At 32.1% G+C, this 13631-nt stretch overlaps 1 protein-coding gene across 1 annotated transcript; it reads left to right on the forward strand.

The window, feature by feature from the left end:
• The first annotated feature begins 704 nt into the window (after nucleotides 1–704).
• Nucleotides 705–4831, forward strand: LOC134684295 (uncharacterized). The gene is made up of 3 exons (XM_063543582.1): nucleotides 705–729; nucleotides 2993–3061; nucleotides 4581–4831. Exons 1-3 carry the CDS (start codon nucleotides 705–707, stop codon nucleotides 4829–4831), a joined length of 345 nt encoding a protein of 114 aa, XP_063399652.1.
• Nucleotides 4832–13631: the final 8800 nt, after the last annotated feature.

Raw genomic sequence — 13631 nt, forward strand, 5'->3', positions numbered from 1 at the left:
ACTAGACATTTCAAAATTTTGTGAATACTTTGATGCATCTATTCCTTCGGACTTGGGATATAGGATACAACAGATACAGCGAAGTATGTTTATCTTGATTAACATCTTTAACTTGACAATGAGTGTCGTTCGAGAAACCAAACTTTAAGACAAAAGAGTTGTGAACTTTACATTTCTATGTAGCATCATCCCTGCTTCGCCTACATACGAAGTAAACATATCCCAGTTGATAGTTAAAACAAGCTATCACGATTTCCGTGATATAGAGCTTCTGCTTAAAATCCTCAAACGCAAGCCATAAAAAAATCAACTTGTTAAAGTTAAAGTCATATCTCCGTAAATGTTTTGATTGAGTAAAGCCATTCCAATTGGTTTTTTTTATAATATGTCTTTCTATGCTGTGATGTTACATTATTGATTCAGATAAGGGTGAAGGCTTGGTACCATTAAAATGTTAAATTCCGCTGCAATTATTTGCACCTGTCTTAAGTCATGAATCTGATGTTCAGTAGTATGACCAATAATGTTTGTTTTTTTACAATAACATTTAACACTCATACCACATCTTCTTATATCTATATAGAAAAAGTTCATTAGCAAAAAAAATAGATAGATTACAAAAATTTACCATAGCACAATAGCACAAAGACAACGAACCACCAGCAGCAACGAACCACCTCAAATGGATATAGCTAAGAAGCAAAATGACGTACATGTTAGCAACTATAGGTAACCGTGATGCGTTCAACAATGAGGAAACCAATATAGCAAGCTAAAACAGGCCACAACATTAAAACATGCAAAACAAATGAAACGAGAACAACTACCCGCCTGATTATGTCGAAACACCAAACGAAAATCAAATATAAAACATTGTATACAGCAAAACGTGCAGGGACTGTAAAGCTAGTCAAGGTCATTAAAAACTTCAATTTTTTTACAGCAACCTACGGCAACCTATTACGCTAGACATGATTAAACATTTGTGAGGGCTTCCAACCCTCCCTTTACCATAGAATGTGTCATGACAGCACAAAATAGGAACAAACTACATCAATGATTGAAATTTGCTGTACTCAACAGATCAATACACAGCATAAAACAACGTATCAAAAATCAAAAGACATAATGTACCACTTTCAGAGTACTCGCAGTTTACTGAAAGCCTATTCGAATCTTATAACAATCGATTAAAAAATCAAAGAACTATATCATATTCAATACACATTCATATGGTTTGTTGTAATGACGTCATTAACATTCTTTTCAAACAAGACCGTATACAATGCCACAATCTATGTGTATTGACCTGTTTGAAACCCGTTAGCGCTAATAACTGTATTTCTATATCTATACATAACATAGTAATTGTGTTTGTTAAAATTAGATAAGACTATGTCGTTTTCAATGGTTTATATCGGTATACGACTTTACAATAAAACATCGATGTTCATTAAAAGGAAACTGGTGTACATTAACGAAGAAAAATGCAGAAAAATTATAAACAAATATAAGACAAACAAATATAACCAATGGTGACCTTAATCATCATTACCATGATTTCCTAATCACAGACTTTTTTTTTATAGTAGTTGTATACCGTTTGGTATGCAATTTCAAATCTATTCATTAATATTCCATACCAATTCATATCAATTTACATTTATTTAACTTCTTTTGTATAATCATTTTTGTAGTTTATAATATTTCAATTAGGATAAATTGTTTGTGATGAATGCCAATTTCAGCAATATTCTGGCAGTTAGTTTTAATTACTGGTTGGAACCAGAGTGGCTTGAAGGCTGAGCCCAACGAAAATTGCAATGTGCGGGTTTCGAACTTTAATCCCTAGTATTGACACTGGCAGAACGTTAGGTAAATTCATCACTCGGTCATCGATTATTGAAATGGTATATGTATGGGATACCGACTATTTTGTCATTAATGTAAAAACATGATGACAATCGTTCAAACACAATTGAAATGATCTCCTACTCTTCATAAAAACTAAGGAAATTACCATGACATCAAATCCGGACAGGACCGAGTGGAATATGTTGTTCTACAACTATGATATTCATACTATCACAATACTCATTTAAATTGAGACGTCTTGGTAAATCAAATTATTTTTATATATTGAAACGCGTCCACTTACGTCTTAAAGCTATGTTATAGCAATGTATTACAAAAGAAAAATATCACATTCAGTGTATTAAAAAAATACTTGTGGGAAGCTTTGCACGTGCACCTTTGAACTCTGTGTGTACTCTCTTTTTCTAAAATTGCATGCTATTCAAGAGGAATATGACAAAATTGAAATTATGCCGAGTTAATTGACTAAAAAAAAAACACATCCGGTTGCGTAATAAACGGGTGAAAATTAGGATTGGTTTACTTCCGGTGAAAGGTCTTTTCTCTATGTACAATGCATTGTTATGTGAAATTTTGTCTATAGTATTTGACAGGATAAAACTTTACTCAAGCTAATGGTTATTATAGGTACACGGACTGTATTAATTTATATCTCGACTTACATCTACAGTATCGAAATATATGGTTGGCTGAAGTTTTTGTTTTAGGACATAAATACAATCTACATTTTACACATTGTCGAGTCTACTTTGTGGTAAGAAAACTAACATTAAGGGAAACGTGCCATTAAACGCATGGCTTGGCATATTGTATCAAATTTAATTTAATTTGTAACTCATGCAAAGACGCTGTTCACATATTGCACATACATTAACTATGTGTTTTTAAATCTGGAACTGAAGTTCTTGTTCCGAAATGTTTACTGATGAATCAAGTTTTAATAGGTTGACATAAAATTGTTAAGGTGTCAAAGTTCTGAAAAAAAAAGATTTTATTATCTTGTCGTGGCCAAGTTTCCTTCCTCTTTTCGACATTGCTCGTAAGTATACATTTAGTGTAATACACCATATTATGTATATTTTGATTTATAGTAACTGTGTTTGATACCATTTAACAGGAATTGGTGTTACCTATATAAGATTGGGAAGAAAAGGTTGTCCCAATAGTGTTGAACTTGTTTATACAGGTAAAAATTGGGTATTTTTTCACAGAATATTTGTTTCAACTTCACAGTTAAGCGTTGCTTAATCGTCTAATATATATATAAAAAAAAAGAAGATGTGGTATAAAAAGCCAACGAGACAACTCTTAACAAGAGATTAAATTGCATAGAAATTAACAATCAGAAATCACTACACCACCGTTAACAATGAACAAAACCCATACAGCATGGTCAGCTATAAAAGGTCCCGAAATAACAAATGTAAAACAATTCAAACGAGAAAACAAATATGTAACACATCAACTACTTAATTTAAGGCTTGATTTGTTCTACTAATTAGCCTTTACTTAAACGTTTTATGAAGGTAGTTTTTAAACAAGTTGAGGTTATAAGCAGATACTTCTTAGAACAGTGTATCATTAGAATGAGGGATAAGTATTTGTTTACCCGTCCGCCCCTCTATATCTCAAATTGTTTGTAAAATTATTCTGAAAAACTACAAATCCAAGAATTTTAAAAAAATCTTCCTGCTAGTATTTTCACCATGTGATGTGTCTTTACACTTATTGTTTATTGATTACTAATATATTGTTAAACAGAATTGTAAATGTAATCCTAATAAATTTATACTTTGTTAAGGTGATTCATGGATACAAAATTTTCAGCAAAAAATTAAACCTTTATTTTTTTCATTTCAAATTTTATTTATTGCTATTTTAGTTATTACTTTATGATATGGTACAAACATCAACCCAAAAAATGATTATACAAAAGAGGTAAATGACTTGTAAAATGTTTATATCATTGAAAAAGCTCCAAATCGTCTCCTTTTGATGCAAAAATACAATTTTTTGGCATTAAATTTGAAATATTTTTTTTACTCAACGGTGACCTGTTTTTTTATTATGGTTTTCATAAGCTTTACATAAACTAAATAATCGTAAAATTTAAGCGATTTCTGTAAAAAACAAATTCGATCATGTTGACTTGTTTGTACATCATACTTTGCTGAACATTATTGCTGTTTACAGTTTATCTCTATTTATAATAATACTCAAGATAATAACCAAAAATAGTCAAATATCCTTAAAATTACCAATTTAGGGGCAGCAACCCAACAACGGGTTGTCTGATTCATCTGAAAATTTCAGGGCAGATTTGCTCAAAATGCTTTGGTTTTTAAGTTATAAGCCAAAAACTGCATTTTACCTCTATGTTGTATTTTTAGCCGTGTAAGCCATCTTGGTTGGGAAGCCGGGTCACCGGACACATTTTTTAAACTAGATACTCCAATGATGATTGTTGCCAAGTTTGGTTTAATTTGGCCCAGTAGTTTCAGAGGAGAAGATTTTTGTAAAAGTTTACGACGCCGGACGCCGGATGCCGGACACCGGACGACGGACAACGCACGCAAAGTGATTGAGAAAGCTCACTTGGACCTTCGGGCCAGGTGAGCTAAAAATAGTTTTTTGAAACTTATGCTTATGAAACAATGCGTTAAGCAATTTAAATACTGATCGTTATTACATTTTGTTTGTTGTAGGCCAAGCTGGTGGTAATCGTTATAATCATGGAGGCGGTGGTGTTAATTATCTATGTCTACCAAATGATCCGGAAAATGGAGAACACCAAACATATGCCAACTCTCAGCTTTTTGGTGCTGAATATGAGATCTTTGGTCGGAACCCACGCGGAATGTCGAGCATGTTGGGGAACAGAGAGGTACCATGTGCTGTCTGCCGTAGGAAGCGGAGATCTTCAGTAATAACACTCCCTGGTAAACATCAAACTTAACATTTGCATAACTAAAACTAATATTTATGAATAATACATTGGTGTTTATTCTTTAACTGTAGCATTATCGTCGGTTGTCATCATAGAAGAAATATTATATCATAAAATTCTATTGTTACCAGTAAACACAAATTCGATATAATAATTCTTTTTTGGCTTTAGTGACTTTATCAAATCATTGGATACGGACAAACAGTTATATCAGAGAGTAATTATATATATAAAGGTAATTAATGTTTGAAGTGACGGGAAAGAAATTAATACATATCACCGAGTTAAACGTTGCTTCTTAAATTCATCTTTCAGTTGCCATGAATTTACCAGAAGCAAAACAGTAATTTTGATCTGTTTTATAGACACTTAATCAAACGTATATTTAATGTTGATGGAAAAGGTTGCGGAAGCAGACCATACAAAGCAGATGCAGACGTGTTATGTGTGGTGTGCACAAAGTGAAATACCTATCAAAAGACTAGTAAAACAAAATACGCAAATAAATGTGATACATTTCTTACCTCTTATATTGTATGCAAAAATAATGTGTATGAAAATTATTCGAGATAAATTCATGCAGCACGACAATTCAATAATCTTGGATCTCTCACCTGGTAAATAAAAAAAGTTGATAGTATGTCTTTTATCATTGTAATCCGTTCTGTCTGCCTAGTTATGTTTTTTGGATAGATTTTGTATTGAATATCATATCTAATTTTTACATTATATACCATTCATATGTAAGTGTTTTTTAAATGAGCCATAAATGCATTTAATAGTCAAAAGTTTGATAAAACATATTACAAAGAAAATGGCAAAATCAAAATCTCAAACATATTGAACCACAGAAAAAACTTATATTCCTGACGTGGTATAGGCAGTTACTTCTGTATTTGTGAATTAAACCTGGGTTTACAGCTAGTTAAACCTCTCACTTGAATTCCATTATATTGATAACAATGCTCGAGCAAAAATGTAATAAACAAAAAAACTATGTCAATTGGACATGCTTTGATACTTTATATGCTCTGGAATTTTTACTAGATAACATTTTTGTTAGCTTTTGGGATTCCGTATATCATCAGGTTATCGGAATTCCAACGGGGACTAACTGTGCACCACTTATTGCGGACCTGTTTTGGTATTGCTATGAGTTACAATTTATGACAAAAATAAGCAAAGACCCATCGATCTTCGTGTTATTACTGAAGATCTCCGCTTCCTACGGCAGACAGCACATGGTACCTCTCTGTTCCCCAACATGCTCGACATTCCGCGTGGGTTCCGACCAAAGATCTCATATTCAGCACCAAAAAGCTGAGAGTTGGCATATGTTTGGTGTTCTCCATTTTCCGGATCATTTGGTAGACATAGATAATTAACACCACCGCCTCCATGATTATAACGATTACCACCAGCTTGGCCTACAACAAACAAAATGTAATAACGATCAGTATTTAAATTGCTTAACGCATTGTTTCATAAGCATAAGTTTCAAAAAACTATTTTTAGCTCACCTGGCCCGAAGGTCCAAGTGAGCTTTCTCAATCACTTTGCGTGCGTTGTCCGTCGTCCGGTGTCCGGCATCCGGCGTCCGGCGTCGTAAACTTTTACAAAAATCTTCTCCTCTGAAACTACTGGGCCAAATTAAACCAAACTTGGCAACAATCATCATTGGAGTATCTAGTTTAAAAAATGTGTCCGGTGACCCGGCTTCCCAACCAAGATGGCTTACACGGCTAAAAATACAACATAGAGGTAAAATGCAGTTTTTGGCTTATAACTTAAAAACCAAAGCATTTTGAGCAAATCTGCCCTGAAATTTTCAGATGAATCAGACAACCCGTTGTTGGGTTGCTGCCCCTAAATTGGTAATTTTAAGGATATTTGACTATTTTTGGTTATTATCTTGAGTATTATTATAAATAGAGATAAACTGTAAACAGCAATAATGTTCAGCAAAGTATGATGTACAAACAAGTCAACATGATCGAATTTGTTTTTTACAGAAATCGCTTAAATTTTACGATTATTTAGTTTATGTAAAGCTTATGAAAACCATAATAAAAAAACAGGTCACCGTTGAGTAAAAAAAATATTTCAAATTTAATGCCAAAAAATTGTATTTTTGCATCAAAAGGAGACGATTTGGAGCTTTTTCAATGATATAAACATTTTACAAGTCATTTACCTCTTTTGTATAATCATTTTTTGGGTTGATGTTTGTACCATATCATAAAGTAATAACTAAAATAGCAATAAATAAAATTTGAAATGAAAAAAATAAAGGTTTAATTTTTTGCTGAAAATTTTGTATCCATGAATCACCTTAACAAAGTATAAATTTATTAGGATTACATTTACAATTCTGTTTAACAATATATTAGTAATCAATAAACAATAAGTGTAAAGACACATCACATGGTGAAAATACTAGCAGGAAGATTTTTTTTAAATTCTTGGATTTGTAGTTTTTCAGAATAATTTTACAAACAATTTGAGATATAGAAGGGCGGACGGGTAAACAAATACTTATCCCTCATTCTAATGATACACTGTTCTAAGAAGTATCTCTTATAACCTCAACTTGTTTAAAAACTACCTTCATAAAACGTTTAAGTAAAGGCTAATTAGTAGAACAAATCAAGCCTTAAATTAAGTAGTTGATGTGTTACATATTTGTTTTCTCGTTTGAATTGTTTTACATTTGTTATTTCGGGACCTTTTATAGCTGACCATGCTGTATGGGTTTTGTTCATTCTTAACGGTGGTGTAGTGATTTCTGATTGTTAATTTCTATGCAATTTAATCTCTTGTTTAGAGTTGTCTCGTTGGCTTTTTATACCACATCTTCTTTTTTTTTATATATATATTAGACGATTAAGCAACGCTTAACTGTGAAGTTGAAACAAATATTCTGTGAAAAAATACCCAATTTTTACCTGTATAAACAAGTTCAACACTATTGGGACAACCTTTTCTTCCCAATCTTATATAGGTAACACCAATTCCTGTTAAATGGTATCAAACACAGATACTATAAATCAAAATATACATAATATTGTGTATTACACTAAATGTATACTTACGAGCAATGTCGAAAAGAGGAAGGAAACTTGGCCACGACAAGATAATAAAATCTTTTTTTTTCAGAACTTTGACACCTTAACAATTTTATGTCAACCTATTAAAACTTGATTCATCAGTAAACATTTCGGAACAAGAACTTCAGTTCCAGATTTAAAAACACATAGTTAATGTATGTGCAATATGTGAACAGCGTCTTTGCATGAGTTACAAATTAAATTAAATTTGATACAATATGCCAAGCCATGCGTTTAATGGCACGTTTCCCTTAATGTTAGTTTTCTTACCACAAAGTAGACTCGACAATGTGTAAAATGTAGATTGTATTTATGTCCTAAAACAAAAACTTCAGCCAACCATATATTTCGATACTGTAGATGTAAGTCGAGATATAAATTAATACAGTCCGTGTACCTATAATAACCATTAGCTTGAGTAAAGTTTTATCCTGTCAAATACTATAGAAAAAATTTCACATAACAATGCATTGTACATAGAGAAAAAACCTTTCACCGGAAGTAAACCAATCCTAATTTTCACCCGTTTATTACGCAACCGGATGTGTTTTTTTTTTAGTCAATTAACTCGGCATAATTTCAATTTTGTCATATTTCTCTTGAATAGCATGCAATTTTAGAAAAAGAGAGTACACACAGAGTTCAAAGGTGCACGTGCAAAGCTTCCCACAAGTATTTTTTTAATACACTGAATGTGATATTTTTCTTTTGTAATACATTGCTATAACATAGCTTTAAGACGTAAGTGGACGCGTTTCAATATATAAAAATAATTTGATTTACCAAGACGTCTCAATTTAAATGAGTATTGTGATAGTATGAATATCATAGTTGTAGAACAACATATTCCACTCGGTCCTGTCCGGATTTGATGTCATGGTAATTTCCTTAGTTTTTATGAAGAGTAGGAGATCATTTCAATTGTGTTTGAACGATTGTCATCATGTTTTTACATTAATGACAAAATAGTCGGTATCCCATACATATACCATTTCAATAATCGATGACCGAGTGATGAATTTACCTAACGTTCTGCCAGTGTCAATACTAGGGATTAAAGTTCGAAACCCGCACATTGCAATTTTCGTTGGGCTCAGCCTTCAAGCCACTCTGGTTCCAACCAGTAATTAAAACTAACTGCCAGAATATTGCTGAAATTGGCATTCATCACAAACAATTTATCCTAATTGAAATATTATAAACTACAAAAATGATTATACAAAAGAAGTTAAATAAATGTAAATTGATATGAATTGGTATGGAATATTAATGAATAGATTTGAAATTGCATACCAAACGGTATACAACTACTATAAAAAAAAAAGTCTGTGATTAGGAAATCATGGTAATGATGATTAAGGTCACCATTGGTTATATTTGTTTGTCTTATATTTGTTTATAATTTTTTTCTGCATTTTTCTTCGTTAATGTACACCAGTTTCCTTTTAATGAACATCGATGTTTTATTGTAAAGTCGTATACCGATATAAACCATTGAAAACGACATAGTCTTATCTAATTTTAACAAACACAATTACTATGTTATGTATAGATATAGAAATACAGTTATTAGCGCTAACGGGTTTCAAACAGGTCAATACACATAGATTGTGGCATTGTATACGGTCTTGTTTGAAAAGAATGTTTATGACGTCATTACAACAAACCATATGAATGTGTATTGAATATGATATAGTTCTTTGATTTTTTAATCGATTGTTATAAGATTCGAATAGGCTTTCAGTAAACTGCGAGTACTCTGAAAGTGGTACATTATGTCTTTTGATTTTTGATACGTTGTTTTATGCTGTGTATTGATCTGTTGAGTACAGCAAATTTCAATCATTGATGTAGTTTGTTCCTATTTTGTGCTGTCATGACACATTCTATGGTAAAGGGAGGGTTGGAAGCCCTCACAAATGTTTAATCATGTCTAGCGTAATAGGTTGCCGTAGGTTGCTGTAAAAAAAATGAAGTTTTTAATGACCTTGACTAGCTTTACAGTCCCTGCACGTTTTGCTGTATACAATGTTTTATATTTGATTTTCGTTTGGTGTTTCGACATAATCAGGCGGGTAGTTGTTCTCGTTTCATTTGTTTTGCATGTTTTAATGTTGTGGCCTGTTTTAGCTTGCTATATTGGTTTCCTCATTGTTGAACGCATCACGGTTACCTATAGTTGCTAACATGTACGTCATTTTGCTTCTTAGCTATATCCATTTGAGGTGGTTCGTTGCTGCTGGTGGTTCGTTGTCTTTGTGCTATTGTGCTATGGTAAATTTTTGTAATCTATCTATTTTTTTTGCTAATGAACTTTTTCTATATAGATATAAGAAGATGTGGTATGAGTGTTAAATGTTATTGTAAAAAAAAAAACATTATTGGTCATACTACTGAACATCAGATTCATGACTTAAGACAGGTGCAAATAATTGCAGCGGAATTTAACATTTTAATGGTACCAAGCCTTCACCCTTATCTGAATCAATAATGTAACATCACAGCATAGAAAGACATATTATAAAAAAAAACCAATTGGAATGGCTTTACTCAATCAAAACATTTACGGAGATATGACTTTAACTTTAACAAGTTGATTTTTTTATGGCTTGCGTTTGAGGATTTTAAGCAGAAGCTCTATATCACGGAAATCGTGATAGCTTGTTTTAACTATCAACTGGGATATGTTTACTTCGTATGTAGGCGAAGCAGGGATGATGCTACATAGAAATGTAAAGTTCACAACTCTTTTGTCTTAAAGTTTGGTTTCTCGAACGACACTCATTGTCAAGTTAAAGATGTTAATCAAGATAAACATACTTCGCTGTATCTGTTGTATCCTATATCCCAAGTCCGAAGGAATAGATGCATCAAAGTATTCACAAAATTTTGAAATGTCTAGTGGGAGAACATCATTGGTACGGTAGAAAGTGAAATTAAGTGATAATGCTAGGTTCTTAGGAAGTCAGCCTCGTGAATAAAGGAACAAGTTGACAAGAAAATGAGCAAAGTTAGTTCACATTGTAATTCTGATTGTTGAAGAACACGTCCTCCAAACGTGACAAATATGTTATCACTCAATCTTCTCATTTTATTTATTCAACATTCGTATTTTAATGTGTAATATGTCAGAAATGCGAAACTTTTGGCTACAAAATGAATTCCGTCATTAATACTTTTTATTCCATTCTTGAAAAATATTGATACGATGATTTTTAAAAGAAATGAAACTGAATTAAGACTGCATAATTATTGTAAATTATGGTTATAATTGAATAATTGAATATTTGGATAATTCTATTATAGACGTGAGATTTATCGCAGAGAAGTAACAGTGCATATAATAGAACCTGGACACTTTAGAACAAGTATGTCAGATCCTGATACCATGTGTAATGCAGTAACAAACAAGTTTAACAGTTTAGCAATACACGTGCAGATATATTATGGAAAGGAGTATGTTAAAAAAGGCAACTAAATTATTTTTATAATAATATTAAAAAAAATCTAATTTAAAAAAAAATATAACCAACAAAACTGTCTTAAATTAGAAAATACATTTCTCAATCCTGTGTAAAACAATGTACTTAGTTCCGTGTGAAGGCAGTAGAATGTCTCCCCATGCTTCAGGTTTATGCTCTTATAATATACTAGATTATGGAGTGTGTGTCCGAGCGAGAACTGCTCTAGTTCATTACTTTAGGAATATTTATCAAAAAGTAGTATTTCAATATTCAGCCCCATTCTACTATTTAGTCAGCCATCAGTCCTACCCTGATATACCCTATCTTTTTCGGGTAATTAATACTGATAGCGTTTGACATTTTTAGCCAAACAAATTTATCAACTTAAATTATTGTATGCTGATTCATATTCCGGACGCCAATCTTTGCTCCTTTATTATATAATTCACTAACAAAACAATTGTGAAGCTTAGAAATGGAAAAAATACTAAATACTAAGTTCAAAGGGTATATACACGTCTCAATTTTTAAAATCGGTTATCTAAAAATACTACCATCGCTAACATTTTTAACAATAAAAATCGTGGTTACCCTTCTATCGATAAGTGTCATGCCATTAAATGACTTACATGTCCCTGTCTTTCCACCAACAATACGGTAAGGTCCGCGTTTAATGGTCGCGCATTTTATTTAAATTTTGAAACTGATATAACTTGAAAAACAAACAGTATTATTTATTTACTCACATCAAACAAACCGGGGTGTGGTATTCAGTACGTAGGAGAAACTGGACGATATTTATCTAAACACACTCAAGCACATCTGTATCGTTTTAAAAGACCCAATAAATTCAAAAGTATCATTTACCAACACCTTAAGAAGCACAACCATCCTTTTAAATATGTATAGTCGCCGTCACGTAAAATTGGCACCATGATTTTTGTCAAAATTTTCTTAAATATCGACCGCGTTTACTCGAGATCATGTTTTTCAATTAGCGGAATAAAAATCCAATCCAAATATATACTACTGTCCTACCTTTTATTGTGTTTGCACAGTATAATCCTGACCTTCACAAAATCAAAGATTAATTTGTATGGTGGAATCCGACATTGTTATTACCGGAAGTGTTACCGTGGAGTCCACGTGCTCTCAATTTTCTTGTGTCTCTCGGAGCTGTGCGTCATCTTTATGTAAAAAGAGCGGGAAATCGTATCATCAATGACAATGATATTACCAGAGAGTAACGAATGTTATGTAGTAAGGGATCCTCATGGAAACCAAGATGGCGGTTTTACAATGAAAACAATCTTGAAAAAAGTGAAGGTCAGGATTATACAGTGCAAACACAATAAAAGGTAGGACAGTAGTATATATTTGGAATGGATTTTTATTCCGCTAATTGAAAAACATGATCTCGAGTAAACGCGGTGGATATTTAAGAAAATTTTGACAAAAATCATGGTGCCAATTTTACGTGACGGCGACTATAGCAGTTAAACCTTTAGAAGAAGTAAATAAGCAGCCTGGTGAATCGCATTTAAAGTTTGTACGATCACGGAAAATAATTGAATTCTATTGGATAAAAAAAATTAAAGACAGTTTACCCTCTCGGTCTTAATGATAATATCATGGGAATTGGTAATACATCTAGAACCAATTCCGTTATCATTTTGGATATAGTTTCTAAAACTGTTCTTAAAAACCGTCCTAACTGTCTCTGATGCATGATTTATTACTATTAATTGGTTTTGGCTTTTAACTAGCTGTCAGTAACTGCGAGTACTCTCAAATCGTATTTTCTTGTTAATTCGACCTGTTGATACTGTTTATAATGCTTTTTTGTCATTTTTTATTTATATGGATCTTGTCTGTACACTTTGATTTTGATTATTTGTAATATCTTCAATTTTTCACTTATTCTTACAACATTTGTATAAACTTCAAGATTATAAAAAACCGGTTTTTTTCTAAAGTGAACATTGATTAGTTAAATATTTCTCAGTGTGTTTGAATTTGTTTGTTAGCCTTTTGGTCATGAATGTTTGTCTCTAATATTTAATTAACTGTGCATTTGTATTCAGATATCGCAGATCAAATTTATTCGTTCACTGTGTAATCATACGTTTTTTGATTGAGTTAAGTCTGCCAATTGATATTTTATCGTATGTTTTTCTCTGTTGTGATGTTATGCTATTGTTTCAGAAAAAGGGAGAAGGTTTGGATCCATTTAAACGT

The sequence above is a fragment of the Mytilus trossulus genome, chromosome 9, assembly GCF_036588685.1.
Source record: "Mytilus trossulus isolate FHL-02 chromosome 9, PNRI_Mtr1.1.1.hap1, whole genome shotgun sequence".
NCBI classification, from domain to species: Eukaryota; Metazoa; Mollusca; class Bivalvia; order Mytilida; family Mytilidae; genus Mytilus; species Mytilus trossulus.